The sequence below is a fragment of the Carcharodon carcharias genome, chromosome 13, assembly GCF_017639515.1.
Source record: "Carcharodon carcharias isolate sCarCar2 chromosome 13, sCarCar2.pri, whole genome shotgun sequence".
Taxonomy (NCBI): Eukaryota; Metazoa; Chordata; class Chondrichthyes; order Lamniformes; family Lamnidae; genus Carcharodon; species Carcharodon carcharias.
Window position 1 is genome coordinate 61,035,276 of NC_054479.1, and position 16,249 is coordinate 61,051,524.

The following is a 16,249-nucleotide window of genomic DNA, read 5'->3' on the forward strand; positions in this document are numbered from 1 at the left end:
TGTTCCCTGCAAGCAAAACTAATTCCAAGGCTCTCCTGGTCAGCCTCCCAGATTCTACCCTGCCAATTTGAGCTCATCCAAAAGCTCTGTTGTCTGTATCCTGATTTGCAGCAAGCCCAGGTGTTCCATCACTCCTGTGCTTGCTGACCAGTTTGGCTGTGACCCAGCACCATCAGGGATTCAAAATTCTCACTCTTGATTTTAAATCTCTCTATAGCCTCATCCCTCTCTATCTCTCTAACTTTCTCCAACTCTATAAACCCAAAATCTCTCTGTGCCTCCAATTCTGGCATCTCGCACATGCCTGATTTTAATTGGTGGCCATGTCTGTAGCTCTCGAGACCTAAGCTCTGGAATTCCCTTCCTAAACCTCTCCACCTCTCTTTTAAAACACTCCTTAAAGTCTACTGCTTTGACCAACTTTGTTACCTGTCCTAATATCTTTTTGCTTGACTCGGTGTCAAATGTGGTATCTGTGAATCAGCTCCTGTCAAGGACCTTGGGATGTTTGACTATGTTTAAGGTGCAATATAAATATACTTTTTTGCTAATAATTAAAACCAGTGGTTCCAGTTGTTTTAGTTAAACAGAAGTTATCCACATCTGCCCCTCTGCTAGGACATGGCTTTCTGTAGTCAGGTGGATCTGAATGTAGACTCAACCCCGGCTCTATCCACCACCCACATTTCGATTTCCATGTAATTGATGTCATTGGACCAACCAAAGGGAGGGGGTTTGAGCAACTCCATCTTGTCAAAGCTATTGCCTGGTCTTCTTTTGCTTGCTCCCTTTAAAGACTCAAAGCCCTCAGTCACTGCTGGGCAGTCATGGTGTCTGGGGAGCAGGAGTTAAGTAACAGTTTTCCTTAAGCAGCTAACTGCTGCAGCCAGCTCCCTGGGAGTTTGCAATATGAAACTTGTTGCACCCAAAAATGAATTGGTGTGAGACGTTGGAGGGCTGCTTCATAAGATTTTTGCAAGCTTTGAACTTGGAATTGACCTTAACGTGTTGAAATTAATTTTAAAAGTCTGTATGCTGTTATTGCTAATAAAGATTTCACACATTTTAAATAATGTGAAAAATAGGGCTGTAAGACTTACCCATTCAATGTGACAATTGAGGAATGTGTGTATGTTTACAAGCAAAATTATTCCTTTAGTGGGTCATAAAGCAGCCTTTCCGATGTAACTCCGTCCTCTTAAATGTGTTTCAAACCTCATATTGTGTCCTGGAAAATGTTTGAGGGCCTTTGTACCATTTTGCCATGTGATATTCGGTGATTTCAGTGTATAAAAGTCAGTTCATGTTGCCCCTCTTAACTCAAAACGCTAGCCCTGGTGGTATCAATCATTTAAATGTTGCTCTTCTGGCTCTTGCAGGTTGGCTTGTATAAAACTATTCCCACCCGACTGCTGTCTCGTGCATGGGGTCGCCTGAATCAGGTGGAGCTGCCCACCTGGATGCGGAAGCCAGTCTATAATTTGTACATATGGACGTTTGGAGTTAATATGAAGGAAGCAGCAGTGGAAGATTTGCAGCATTACCGAAATCTCAGTGAATTCTTTCGCAGAAAGCTAAAGCCACAGGCACGTCCTGTCAGCGACTCTCATTGTGTGGTAAGAACTTTGCAATACAGTTCTGAAGATTTTGCCAAAAAAGAATCAACCCAGGTTACAAAACCTTGTACTTTGTTCTAATTGTACTTTGGATATGTTTCCTTTTATTTGAGTTGCCTAGAGGATAATTCACATTGGTCCACCTGAGCCTTCTGGCCTGTATTGTTTCTCTGAAGAGAATTTTAGATCCATATCCCCAAGGAGCAGAATTTACAGCTAGTCTCTGTGCTCTGAGGCTAAGCACAAGAGTTCAGCTGGGATTCCTGCTCTTGACTGTTGTCCAGTGCCTCCTGCTGGAGAACAAATGTATGTTGGGTGATGACAGACTGCTCTTTCGCCCGCCCTACTCCCCCAATTCTGCCAGCGTATTGCTGTCTGAGCTGACAGATGCCAAAGGGCCACCTGTGCAATATTGTTCTACCTGAGCAAAGGTAAACATCTACAGGAGGGTCCCAGTGGTTCCATTTTGAGCCTTGCACCTGGTTTTATGCAATTCAAATTGATGCTAAGGCATGAAGGGTGCTGACTCGTGCTTTGGTGCAAATGCAGTTTCATTTTGGTGTATTATTGTTATGCTGAATACCACAGAACCACTACCTTCAAATGTAGTGTTGCTGCTTCTAATAACAGTAGAAAGTAATAGCACATCAGCTTCCAGTGTATCAGCACAAGGACAAAATACTGCTGGAAATCTAAAATAAACACAGGAAGTTCTGTAAATGACAGCATTTGTGGAGAGAGAGAAACAATTAACATTTCAGGTCAGTGACTGTTCTGTCGAAGGCTCTGATAAGCTGGGGAGAGAACCAGAGTTAATCTAGCAGTGATGGGTTAGCAGCAAACTTCAGGGAATGTGTTACCACACCAGGTGTCAATTTTTATTAAAATTGGAATAAGTTTATTGAAGTAACAGGAGACCTTTCCTCCTCCTAGGATATCTATACATGCCTTAGTAAATGAAGCATCAGAGAATGAAGATAAAGGGCTTCCTGTTACATCAGGGAAGGAGCAGACAAGGGAGTCAGTGCGACAGCCCGTGCAGCAACTTTGTTTTTCCTAATGTTCACTGTGATAGCACAATGCAACAGAGTCATGATGGATGCATCAGATCCTGCCCAGGATTTCCTCCATATTCAGCCACAGCCCTTAAAGCCTTAGTTATTCCACCCGTTGTGAGAGCAGTGCAATGGTCACCTATATATCCCATGCTATGGGCAGTTTAAACATTGTGTGTATGGCGAATGTGTCTTGGCTGTAACTGACCTAGCAGCATTGGGGAATCATGTACTGATGGCCTTTCTCTTCATTGCTATTTTGTAGATCAGTCCTTCTGATGGAAAGATCTTACATTTTGGGAGAGTGAAGAACTGTGAGGTGGAGCAAGTGAAGGGTGTGACTTACTCACTGGAGACTTTCCTGGGCCCACAGACCTGGTCAGAGCACCTTGAGATCAGCAACAGTAAGTTCACTTCCTCAACACTGGATTGGGTTGATTTGTTTTCAGACAGTTTCTAAAAGCTTCAGTCAGCACTGGTGCAATTTACAGTACAGAACTGATTCACAGTTGTGTGAATGGAGCTTTGTGGGCAGGCCTCCCTGAATTATATTTTAAATGCCTTTGTGTAGGAAAATAATGCTTCCATGCAGCTGAATAATGGGGGGGGGGGGGCGGTTGTTCTTTCAGGAGTGAAAGGTGGGAAGGATCTTAGCTGTGTGCACAGATTGGGGATGAGTGCGTGTACAAATTACCTATTAAACTGTATCACTAGCGTAATGGTAAATATGATCCTTTCTGTCAGTGACAGTGTATAGGGTAAGGTATCTGGCAAGAATCAAGGTAAAAGGGAACACAGCAAAATAAAGTGCAGGGTATGTTTAATTTACGTCATGGGCAGCCCTCTGGAATTCATTCTTTCTGTGTTGGATGAATTTCATGGGAAGACCGGCATTTGTTGCCGATCCCAAATTGCTCCCGAACTGAGTAGCTTTCTAGGTCATTCCAGAGGGATGTTAAGAGTGACCACATTACTATGGGCCTGGAGTCACGTTAAGGCCAGACTGGGTCTGGAGGGCAGATTTCCTTCCCTAGAACCAGATAGGTTTTTATGACAATTGATGATGGTTTCATGGCCATCATTACTGAGACTAGCTTTCAATTCCAGATTTATTAGTTGGGATTAAATTCCACTAGCTGCCATGGTGGGATTTGAACCCATGTCCCCAAAGCATTAGCCTGGGCCCTTGAATTACTACTAATTACCACTAATTCACCATCTCCCCGGTATGTGCCTGTATAGGTTTCGGGAGGTATTTACATTAGTTCATTCAATAACAACAGCTTGGACCTGTATGTCGTCTTTAATGCTGAAGATGTTTCAAGGGGCTTCACAGATGAGCCAGGATTGGTCAAAAGCTTGGTCAAAGAGATAGAATTGAGGAGCTTTAAAATAGAGAGTTGAGATGTGAAATTTAGGGAGTTCCAGAAAGTGAGATCTAGTTTGGTGAAGACTCCACTAAAGGTCAGGGCGAAAGGTTGTGCAGAGTCAGGAACAAAGTAATGGGGATAATGGAGCTGGGGATGGTTATAGAGATGGGGTGAGATGAGGATAACCGAGTTGGAGGCGATCACAGAGATGGGGTAAGATGGGGTCATGAAGGGGTTTAAGTGCTGAGGGAAGAGGGATAAAGAAATGTGGTAGGATCAAAGACAATGACTTTGGTCTTCCAGTGTTTTGCTGGAGGAAGTTGGAACTCATCCAAGAATGCATGTTAGCACAGAGGTGGTGGAGAGGTACTGCTGGATTCTGTTGGTATGTATATGGAAGCTGACTCCATGAGGGTGGAGTCAGATGTGTCTAAGGGTATCATGTAAATGAGGAGGAGGCAGGACCAAAGAAAGTTGCTTGAGGATTCCTGATTCCTCCTTCAGATATCGTATTGAACTTTACCAACCTCGTGCTCACATTGTGCTCCCTCCGAGCACTGCCTGTAAATAAAATACAAAGTCAGGTCAGTCCTTCCGAATTGCAATCTGAAAACATCTCTAACATACTTGGACAGGGCTTTGTAAAGCAGTTGAACTGCAGCAAAATTCCATTTAGGCCACATCAGCTGTTTACTATGAAGTCTAATGTGTAGAGCTATTTTGTAGCAGAATCTTATTCTAATCCACAACTTGCTGCGTAATTTGTTGTAATCCTGCAGATAAAAGTGAGACAACTTTCCAGGACCACCTGGTGACAAGGGAGGGCAATGACCTATATCACTGTGTTATTTATTTGGCACCTGGAGATTATCACTGTTTTCATTCACCAGCTGATTGGAGAGTTGCACACAGGCGCCATTTTCCAGGTAAGAGTTTTACTGTTTGCTTTGAAACAGAATCAAGCCCTTTGTTAATTCAGACTGAATCTCCAACAGATTTTATTGAGCAGTGGATTGAACTCTGGCCTTTCACGCTTGGGACCTGGGTTCAAATTGCACCCAGATTGATGGGCTGAAAGTTTCCCCCAGCTACTGGCTGTAAAGGGTTCTAACTGGACTGAATGATGATATGTAGATTGCCAAGGTTGATGGCACAAACTCTTCAATTTGGCCACAATTAAAAAGGTCACTTTGGAATTTTGGATACAGAGGCAAATGCCTCAGATTGATGCAGTAGTGCATGTTTTTCTGAGATTAAGATTGAAGAATATTGTTGGAACAGAGAAGAAGGGAGTTTTACTTTGCATCCTGCCGTGCTATGTCTGATGTGGGAGAGTTCGTGGAGCTGGCAATGAATGTCCGAACTGAAAGGTGTTTCATTCCCCATCACCAACATCTCGGTGCTTGGCCCCAAAGGAGGTTAAAGTTTTAATGTTGCCAGTGCATGATGTTGCCTGGCGGCGAATAAAGTAAGTATTGTGAAGAAATAAAGTGGAACTAACCTGTTCTAACCAAGAAATGGTGAGATGGAAGCAATGAGGGGAGAAGCAATACATGATTCACATCGTCATTCACAGCTCTTTGTCAGGAACTACAGGTTAGCCTACAAACATTCTTGGTTGAAATATGAGTGGCCTGTACTAGCCGGAAATAACCCTAATATTTAATCTTGATCCATTATTCCTCTTCCTCTCTTGGCCCCTTGCCATTGTATATTTACAACTTCTGTTACTGTCCTTCGAGAAAAGAACAGTCAGAATATATTGTCGGGTTACCAAATAAAAGAATTTTTTTTTTGAAAGTTCCTACCCACTACAGCTGATTTTAATTCCAACTCTTGAGCTAATTGTTCTATAGCACTGGGTCTAGTCTATTCCAACCCAAGTTGACGGTTCCCTTTTCTGCCAGTTTTCTCCATACACAGCTCTGAAAGGCACTTACTCCTAGCTGGACTATATTTGTATAGCCCCCTCTTGTACCTGGCTCAGTTTGGCCATTCTTTGTGAATCTTTATCCATTGTCCAAACCTGTGTACTAGCACGAGTACTGGATAACAGCGAGGAGTGAGAACTGTTACCAATCTTGGGAATCTGAATCAGACTATGACATCCTACCATCACCCAGTTAACAAATCACTGCACTGAGATTAAATCAAGAATCCTATTGATGGCAAATGATTGGCTTAACTGGCTGGGTCTTCAGAGAAGCCTGTCACTCTCACAGTTAACACTATCTTGTTTCTGGCCTGAACCTGAAGATTCACATCAAACTAGGTCCAGGTGTGAGCTACAGACAAATCTAATTTCCACCAAAAATGGATGCTGGTTTAAAAGTCCAATGGAGGCACATTGTCATTGTGCCTTTGTTTTAATGTGCAGATCAGTTCTTATATACTGTAACCCATGCAGATCTGCAACATCATGAAACTTCATCTGTGAATAGTCTCGAGTGACTTCATAGAACATATCTGTTATGGGACTCTGCCAGTTCCACTCTGGATCCAATTAAATTGGTATGGGATAGAGTCCCTGGAGTGTATGAACAGAAGATAGGCTGTTCAGCCCTTTGCCTGATTTTTCCCACCCTGCCTGTGGGAAGAACCACAAGCCTCCTGAAGACCTTTCTGAGAAGCCAGTGTTGTGGGTCCTATTACAATATGCTGGGGTACATCAGCCCAGTTTAGCATTGCACTGTGTACAAATGTCAAATAACTGATATTTGATCAGAATAAGGTCTCCAGCTTTCCTGTGCCTGCTTCTGGTATAGAGTCACCTTATAAAGATGACTCTTACTTGAGAAGAATGTGAATGAGGTTGATTTAAGGAAAGTTTCACTCAAAGTGTATTTAGTATTTGTGCAAACTCTTGGATGGTAGGAAGCTGCCAAAATAGAACTGTTTTCTGCACAGATTGACAGCAGTACAGAGAGTTCTTTTCATTACATAATCTCTAAATAGGATTCACAAAGCTGCTGATGATCAGGTCATGAAGCATCAGCTAGCTCACTGGATTCTATATTTAAATCTGTGTCACAGTAAGAGGAGGAGGGACAAATGAGGCCAAAAATAACTTGTATGATTCTCCACTCTCCTCTCACTCAACTTGACGCAAAACTCAAAGGAAAATATTTGTGGAGATTTTCAGTTTGAGCATTAGAATGATAGGTTTTGAGGGATTCAGTTATGTGAAGAAATGGGTGAAGCTGTGGCTGTTCTTGGAGTAGGAAAGGTTAAGGGGAGATTAATAAAGATGTTCAAAATGAAGGGGCCTATTGGAGTAAAGAAGAAACAAATTGTTCCCACTGATGGAATTAGTAACCAGAGGACACAGCTTTAAGAAAATTTGGAAAGGGTCTAGAGGGGAGTTGAGAATTTTTGTTTTCATGTAAGGAATTATGATCTGAACTATCTTGCCTGAAAGGATAGATGAAGGTTCATAACTTTCAAAAGGAAGTTAGATGAATGCTTAAAAAGGAAACATACTCTGAGCTATGGGGAAATGGCAGGGGAGTGAGTATGATTGGCTAACTGATGTACAGTGGGTCAAATGGCCTCCATTGCTGTAAGATTGTATATTCAGATAGGACAGCAGGATTGCACATTGTAATTTACTATTTACTGCTAAATGGAGGGAGACTGATGTGTTGGGTCACTGTGCCTTGTGTGTGTGGTTACCACTATATTAGCATGTTGAAGGGTGTACAAAAACTACAATATTGTTTGTGTTTAAATATCAGACAGCAGTAGAAAGGTCCTTTTAATAAAACCAGTTTGTCTATTTTGAGAGGATTGTTCTGATCTGTCCCCTTGCCTTTATTCAGGCTCCCTTATGTCGGTTAATCCTGGTGTAGCACGTTGGATTAAGGAGCTCTTCTGTCACAATGAGCGTGTTGTCCTAGCTGGAGAATGGACACACGGCTTCTTCTCACTCACTGCAGTCGGTGCCACAAATGTTGGATCTATTCGCATTTACTTTGACAATGTAAGTACTGTGGATATGTATAGAAGGAAGGTGAATGTTTTTAATTTTTTAAGTCTAGCTCAGTATGTGATTTCCAGCTTGGTGCTGCCACTGTGGGTGGGTGTGTTCTGGTAATCAAGGAGTTGCACTTAATTCCACTGCTTCCAATTATTTAGTTTAAGAACTGGTCTGATGGTGATGGGAGAACTGATGTGCATGAAGGATATTGTGTGTGTGTATATGGGCCTAAAACCTTGACCCGTGTACAGCTATAAATTGGCAATCCATACATCGGAAATTCATCTCCATACCATTCTTGGAACAAAGAGTTCGTAAAATGCATAGTATTAATTGAAATCAAAATGAATGAATATATTCCTTATTCTCCCTTTCTCCCTTCCCCGACATCTTCAATGGAGCGTCGAACTTCTGCTCAGCATGAGCGATAAGGAAATCACCTGAACTATACAGTAGCTTGCTGCCCCAGTCAGACTTGATCACTAAGCCTTCATTTTCTGGAACAATTACTATTCTGCCACCTCTCTAAGTTTGGATAGAGAGCAGCTTTTTTTTTGAAATGGGTTGCAGAAAATCTGACCTGGACACAATGAATATCATTAAACTTGGGTCTTTCTGTTTCTGTGTTTTAGTGTGGAAACATTGATCATTAATATTCTCAGAAAAACAGTTTGGAACAAGAAAGAAAACGATTCCATTAAACTCACCTCTCTGATAATCTAATTCTCCCATCAAAGCCCATTCCTCCAAAAATCTTAACTCACCCATTGAAATGTATCGGTCTAGTACCTCGTCTACATTTTGACAATTCTTGACATCTTTGTCTCTATTACTACGCTGTAAATTCTCTCTGATCCTGTTTCCTGAAGTAGTAATATGGATTTTGTTGTGCAGTTTAATGTTTTACATACCTCACCGAGGATTCCACTTTAATCATCGTTTACACTTTTCAATTGGAATCAACATTTTTATGCTTTCTGGTGTTTCTACATATTATTAGTGGTGCGGTGCCCAGCATTGAACACATTTAGACTTAAGTTCCTTTAAAATGAACAATCTTTGTGACATGCAGGGTTCCTACTCTTACCACACTGATTTCAAAAGTTAGCTAATGAGTTAGTGATCATTAACACCACAAGTGAACTTTAAAAAATCTGCAATTAATATCAGCAGATTCCTCTAATGCCTCCTTTTTGCCTATTGCTTTTCATTATTCCAATTTCATTACCTCTATTCATTCATTTTGATAACTTAATTCATTTGTGTTTAGTCAGCCTTTTTCCTTGACGTAGATCTGTTCATTTTTTGATGCTGTTTCATCTGCAGTAAGTCAAACCTTGAGGATGGGGATTTGGGGGCGGTGGGTGTGAGATGTGATTGGAGCGTCAGATAGAACCTGTCAGGAACTCAGTCTATTTTCCTTTGGGTTCAGTAGTAGGAAAATCAGTTGTTTCCTGTAACAGACATTCAACTCACAGTGGCTGCTTTAGGCTCTAGTACAAAGCTGGAAATCATCACCATCACCCCACTTGAGCTCTGCTTCTGATGTATAAAATCCTGTAGCACAATGGTTGCTCATAGTCAATCTGGGATTTAAATGAAAATGCGGTAGTGTTTTTTTTACTCTTAATTGTCACTGTTAAGCATCTTTGCTGAAGAAGAGAATTTTTACTGTGTCATTTGTCTTGTAAAGGACCTGCACACCAACAGTCCCCGCTACATGAAGGGTTCTTACAATGACTTCAGCTTTGTTACAAACAACAACAAAGAAGGGATTACCATGCGAAAGGGCGAGCACCTGGGCGAGTTCAACTTGGGCTCCACCATTGTTCTCATCTTCGAGGCACCAAAAGACTTCACCTTTAACCTTAAACCTGGACAGAAGATCAGGTTTGGCGAGGCCCTGGGGTCCATCTAATAGAATTATCATCGATGGCATCTCAAATTGGATGGGAGCAACGAGGAGTGAGTTTGGACTAAGGAATAGTGAAAAATGGCCATTACTGAATGTGGTTTTAATTCTTGTTGCTGCTCCTCCTCTCGTCATTACTGCAGAAGCATCTCCCATTGCCTCCATATAAGGGACCAGCTCTACCACTACTGGCACTATGGATTCTCTTGAAAGATGTACTGACCTGACTCAGTTGCTCCTTTATAAAGGAAGCTGATGGGAGGATAGGACTTTCAGAGCATGTGCAGTGCCATACCCTCTCCATGCAAAGGGAGAACCTGGCAGGTCACCAGGGTTAACAGGACTTTGAAAGATGGGCTGAATTTGAGAGCCCTGGTCTAAATGGGAGTGGCAGGGGATTCCGATAAACTTTTGCAGGAGCTGGTGATGCTTGAATATTTGCTGAGTAGCTCCATGCAGGTGAACCAGTGGGTCATTCTAACTTTTAGTTAATGCAGTATTTTTATATACTAAAAAAAAAAAATCAATGCAGTTTCTCATCAAATTACATTTCAGAGAAAATAAATTTAATGACTATACCAAAACTTACTGCAGCTGATTGCTGATTTTTGGTTAATGTGGGTGTGTTTTTCTAGAATCAAGGGGTGAAATGCTAAAACTTGGCTGTTCCGTTTTGGTTTAAGCTTTAACTCAGACATTGATTCTCTTCAGCTGTTTTAGTGAACAAGTGAGGGAAAGGGAAATAAAGTTTGGTGCAAGATGTAAAAACAGGTCACCTGATATTGTATAGAAGTGGATACTGAATGGGTTTTGACAACATCTAAATGATGCAAACGAGTTTATATTTTTTACAAGTTCACTGTTGATTCTGTAATTATGTCTATGCAATGGAAAAGTCTAAGGAACCTTATTTCCTACACTGTCCATTACTTGATACATATCATGTACAAGAGCCATGAGGGGGGTAACTGGAGAGGTGGTTGGTGGTCACACAGACAAATGCTTATTTTGTTGATAATTTATTCAAGCACTTTGTTCCACAGCAACGCACTACCAAGCTCACAGTTGATGAGCAGCGGCCACTGGTTCACGATGCCTGTTGGGTTCTGTGACTTTCTCTTCACCCACCATGTGTTCTGAGGATCTCTGTCCATTTATCTGTTAAAGTCCTAAAGCAGTAGCCATAACAAACTCTGAAATCTCTTTTTGGAACCTGAGACCACTTTCCTGATTTTCTTTCACAGATTATGTGTGTGTGTGTCTGTGTGTGAAAGAGAGAGAGAGAGAAAGGAGGTATCACTTATCTGCAGCATTATGACGAGGAACAAGGTTTTTAATTTAATTGTGCCAGTCAGTCATATTTTTGTGATCTGTTTCTTTTGTGTGGTTGCATCAAGAGTACCTGGTTCAAAGTGTTTATTATTCACTGCAGTTTGATTTTCATGTGGAGCAGTGAAAGCTGCCACAGTGGCCAATGAAAAAAATAAAATAAAATTCTAGTATTTCACAAGAATTTTTCACTGATTTCCTTGAAGTTTATTTTAAAACTTTCTCACAGTTGCACTTTCAAGAATCAGTCGCACAGATTTGGTTTGAAATCATACCTGACCTCAATGCAGCACGAGAATACTGTTTGTGTTGCTTCCTGTATGTTGGTTTCTATCCAGGATCCCAGGCTGGTGTATTGATCCACCTTACAATGCTTTATTATATCCAACTGCATATGTTCCAGTGGGGAATGGAAATACTAACATATTTCTCTCTCTCCTGTCCCCTTACTATGTTCTCAGTATGGATTAGAATTAGCCTTGATTCTTTAAGCTCAGACCCAGAGCAAAGAGCCCACTGTTTGAGATTTTAGTGCTTATGGCTGTTTTGCCTTTCATTGTGAAAGCCAGTGCCATTAACATAGCAAAACATCCCAAGGCACTTCATAAGAGCCTTTGTCAATCAAAATTTGACACTGAGCCCCAGGAGATATTAATGTAGATTTTAAGCAACATCTTAAAGGGGAAACAGGTAAAATGGTTTAGGAAGGGAATTTCAGAGCTTTAGGCCCTATGCAGCTGGAAGGCATGGCTATTTTTTCTTTCATGTGGGTGTCGCTGGCTAGGCCAGCATTTTTATTGCCCTTGAGAGAGTGGTGCTGAGCCATCGCCTTGAACCACTGCAGTCCATGTGGTGTAGGTACATCCAAAGTGCTGTTAGGGGCAGAGTTCCAGGATTTTGACCTGGGAACAGCAATATATTTCCAATTCAGGATGATGTGTGGTGTTCCCATGCATTCACTGCCTTTATCCTTCTAGATGATAGAGGTCACGGCTTTGGAAGGTGCTGTCAAAGGAACCTTGAGCCACCCAGAGGCTGCCAATGATGTAGCATTTAAAATTGGGGATGTGCAGAGTTGGAACATCACAAAGAATTGTCTGGCTGCAGCAGGTTGTAGAGATAGCTAAGGGCAAAGCAATGGAGGCTTTTGAAAACAGGGATGAGGATTTAAGTTAAATATTGCCAGATAAAGAGCCAGTGTAGCTCAGTGAGCACAGGTGAATGGGACTTGATGGAAGTTGAGATGTAGGCAGCAGAGTTTTGGAAGAGCACATGTTTTTATTGGACCAAAGCTAGAAGTTTAACCAGGAGAACATTGTGTTACCAGAAAACATGTCTACACCAATGAATGAAGTTTTGTTGCAGCCATTTGGCAGCAGATGAATTGAGGTAGGTTCAGAGTTGGGTGATGATATAGGTGTTGTTGGAAGTGGAGCAGATATGTGGTAGAAGCTCATCTCTGGATCAACAACTTGTATTTTTATAGAGCCTTTTTAACAATTGAATTGTCTTGGGGATATTTTATTGTTATAAAGCAAAATTTGATTGTGAAGTGACTAAGGTGCTTGACATTTCAAAAAGATAGGCAGAATGGAAAAGGGGGGAGGAATAGCCTTGATTTAAAAATAAATGACATAAGGACAGTAGTGAGAAAGGATCTTGGCTTGGGAGTACATAGATTCAGAACAGGTAGCAATAATGAATAACTAGGAGCAGAAAATACTGGTGGGAGTAGTTTAGAGGCCCCCTCTTAACTGTCGCACAAAGTATTAAACAAATAATAATAGGAGCTTAAAACAAAGGCAATGCAACATTCATCCTCCAGTAGTTTAAGATAATTTTTTCAAACAATATGTCCTGGTCCCATTTGGCTAGTTCAAATCTTGTAATGAGACAAGGTTAATGAGCAATATTAAGTTTGACAAACTTAAGTCCAAAACAAGAGTCTTAAACTTAAATTACATAGGTATGGGTGGCAAGTTAGCTAATGTTGATTAGAGAATAGAATAAAAGGTATGGTAAGGTAAATTTACAGTGGCAAATATTTAAAGAAATAATTCAGAATTCTCAAATACATTTCATTGGGAAAAGTAATCTATCCATTGCTTACTAAAGAAATTAAGGATATTAAGTTAAAAGGAGAGGCTTATGTTATGAAAAATAGTAGAAACCAACAGATGATCAAAAAAATCAATAAGGGAAAAAAATAGGAGAGCTAACTAACCAAGAATATTAAAAACCGTAAGATCATCTACAAGTATGTAAAAATGAAGAGTGGCAAAAGTAAACATTGGTCCCTTAGAAGCTGGGGAATATGGAAATGGTATAAACGTTATATACATTGTTTAATCTGGCTTCACAGTAGAAGATGCAACGAGCATAGCAAAAATAGTGGGGTACTGAGGAACTTAATATCACTAGAAAATAAAAGTACAAATGAGACTAAAAGCTCAGATTCCCATACCTGATGGTCTAAATCCTAAAGTCCCAAAAGAGGTGACTAGAAATTGAACGCACTGGTTATGAACTAAAATTCCCCAGATGCTAGAATAGACCCAGCCGACTAGAAGGTAGCAAATGTAACACTGCTATTCAAAGGAGGGAGAGAGAAAACGGAATTACAGACCAGTTAGTTTGATATAAGTTGTTGGGAAACTGCTGACAGTCCATTATGAAAGTGGTGTTAGCAAGGAAGTAGAAAATCATACGATAAGGCAGAGCCAATACGGTTTTATGAAAGAAAAATAATTTGACAAATTTTAGTTTTGAGGGTGTTACTAAGAGGGTTGATAAACCAATGGATGTGGTATATTTGGATTTCGAGAAGACATTTCACAAGGTGCTACATAAGGACACTAGGGGTTGGTAATAGTCAAAGCGGAATAGGGCATTAATTGGTAGGCTGTAACTAGTAGGGTGTGGAACCTAGAATCTATATTAATGACTTAAGTGAAAGGACGTAATGTATCCGTGTTTGTTAATACAAAGCTAGGTGGAAATGTTAGCTGTGAGGATATAGATAGGTTAAGTGAGTTGGCAAGAAGGTGGTATTAATGTGGGTAAATGTGATATTCACTTTGGTGGGAAGAATAGAAAGTATTTTTGTAAATGGTAACAGACTTCTAAATGTTGGTGTTTAGAGAAATTAGCCTCATACAAGAAACAAAGTTAGCATGCAGCTCAACTTGGGGTCAAATGTGACAGTTGCACATGATCTGTCTCAGCTTTGGACAATGGCTAAGGAGAGGGAACAGAGTTTGTAGCAAGGATTAAAGACAATGGCTTCAGTTTTCCAAAATTTGTGCTCCAATTGCTGAATGTTGGACAGCAGTGAGACAAATGTGAATGTTAAGTGTACCTGTGGAACCTGACATGTTTCAATGTCTGAAGAGACAATAGGTAGATGAGAAATAAGAGGAGGCCAAAGCATAGATCTTGAGGACTCCATAGGTAATTCTGAAGGATGGGAAGAGAAACTAATGCAGGCAATTCTATAGCTATAATTTGATGGAAAGGCAGTGTGGTAAATTATGCAGGTTGAGAAGAATAAGGAATGGTTTAAACTGCAGACTTTAAGTTTTAATAATCTTTTTTGGAATGCATTTACATTAGCTTTACATGATTACATACACACATTATCCTACAAAATGTAGTTACAACTAACTGTCTAAAGTACAGGCTTCTGCTATTAATTGACAAAACCTGGAAAAGTCAAAATTGTCAGCACTGTGCATACAGCCTCATGAATGTCCATGGAGAGGCCACCATCTTTTATCATATTGTGTGAAGACTATTGGAAACCTTTCATAGACACAGAATTTGCTTCTTCGATTGTTTTTGCATCACAAGGTCAAAGTTTAACCCAGTTCCCATCCTTTGCAGGCTGAATTAGATTCAGCATGCAAGATCTTCTGCCAGGGGAAAGCACTATTTCTGTTATCACATGGACCAGGCTTTTCGGAGACAGCAGAGGCAAAAGTAGGGAATGTTCTCAGATGGTCAGGATTTTCCGGATCTCCTGCACTCTGGCAAGTTGACCCTGTATATAAGGTACATCATTGCTCAGCTTCTTCGAAAGCTTTTCAATATCCAGCTCCAGCTAAAAATGAACACACAAACATTTGTTATAAGGTCCCCACACTAGAGTTAACTGTGAAACTATCATTCTATCCTAAATACTTGTAGTATGTTTATTAAAATTATCAAAAGCAGGAAATTCGCACACTCAGATCTGCATCACAAATGCTTGGATGAAAGTAGTCAGACTATTACAGCAGCTCTGCCATACCAAGCAGTTGGAAACCAGTAATTTTCCCAACTCCACGTTGGTTCATTTGCAAAATGGTGACACACAAGACTGGGTTTTTGTCTGTGATTCCTTCCATGAGCTAAAGGAAGAGGAAGTTAGTCAAATCCCAGTGGCCATAACCCTGCAACTTCTATGTGCCAGCATAGCATGTGATGGTCTCTCACTCGTTAAATGATGGACAGCATATAAATGTTAACTAAAAGTAAAACCAAAACTTCCCCATTCACTCATATTTTACACAATTTCAATCAGAAACATCAAATATATCAGTATTTTAAGTCAGCCATGTAACAAACAAACTTAAATAAATACAAAGATCGATATATGAAGCATATGAGCTCTCACTCATTGAATAATGTATGTTAATCTAGCCTTGGATTCATTGAGGAAACCATACGTCACGCTCCTTGGATGATATTTTGACGTAAGATTGCAGGTAGTACCTGCTCCTGCATCATAGACACATGGTAAAATGCCAGTTCATTCTTCACCCAAGGCTTGTCAAAACCACCAACCAAAAAATTCATAAGACACAGGAGCAAAAGTAGCCCATTCGGCCCATCGAGTCTGCTCTGCCATTCAATGAAATCATGGCTGATCTGAATCCTCAACTCCACTTTCCTGCCTTTCCCTCTGATTAAAAATCTGACTGTCTCAGCCTCGAACATACAATGACTCAGCC

At 40.6% G+C, this 16,249-nt stretch overlaps 2 protein-coding genes across 11 annotated transcripts in view; one reads left to right on the plus strand and one right to left on the minus strand.

The window, feature by feature from the left end:
- Positions 1 to 11,442, plus strand: part of pisd (phosphatidylserine decarboxylase) — a 185,360-nt gene extending 173,918 nt beyond the window's left edge. For all 6 annotated transcript variants that reach the window (XM_041202519.1, XM_041202521.1, XM_041202520.1 and 3 more), the window contains 5 exons: positions 1,380 to 1,616; positions 2,937 to 3,075; positions 4,821 to 4,967; positions 7,860 to 8,020; positions 9,711 to 11,442. In XM_041202519.1, coding sequence (XP_041058453.1) covers positions 1,380 to 1,616; positions 2,937 to 3,075; positions 4,821 to 4,967; positions 7,860 to 8,020; positions 9,711 to 9,935 — 909 coding nt within the window. In that variant the 3' untranslated portion in view covers positions 9,936 to 11,442. The remainder of the gene's footprint in view (positions 1 to 1,379; positions 1,617 to 2,936; positions 3,076 to 4,820; positions 4,968 to 7,859; positions 8,021 to 9,710) is intronic.
- Positions 11,443 to 14,815: 3,373 nt separating this feature from the next.
- sfi1 (SFI1 centrin binding protein) overlaps positions 14,816 to 16,249 on the minus strand; it is a 151,414-nt gene continuing 149,980 nt past the window's right edge. For 4 of the 5 annotated variants that reach the window (XM_041202035.1, XM_041202037.1, XM_041202034.1 and 1 more), the window contains one exon: positions 14,816 to 15,357. In XM_041202035.1, coding sequence (XP_041057969.1) covers positions 15,250 to 15,357 — 108 coding nt within the window. In that variant the 3' untranslated portion in view covers positions 14,816 to 15,249. The remainder of the gene's footprint in view (positions 15,358 to 16,249) is intronic. The other variant, XR_005944702.1, reaches the window with a different exon arrangement.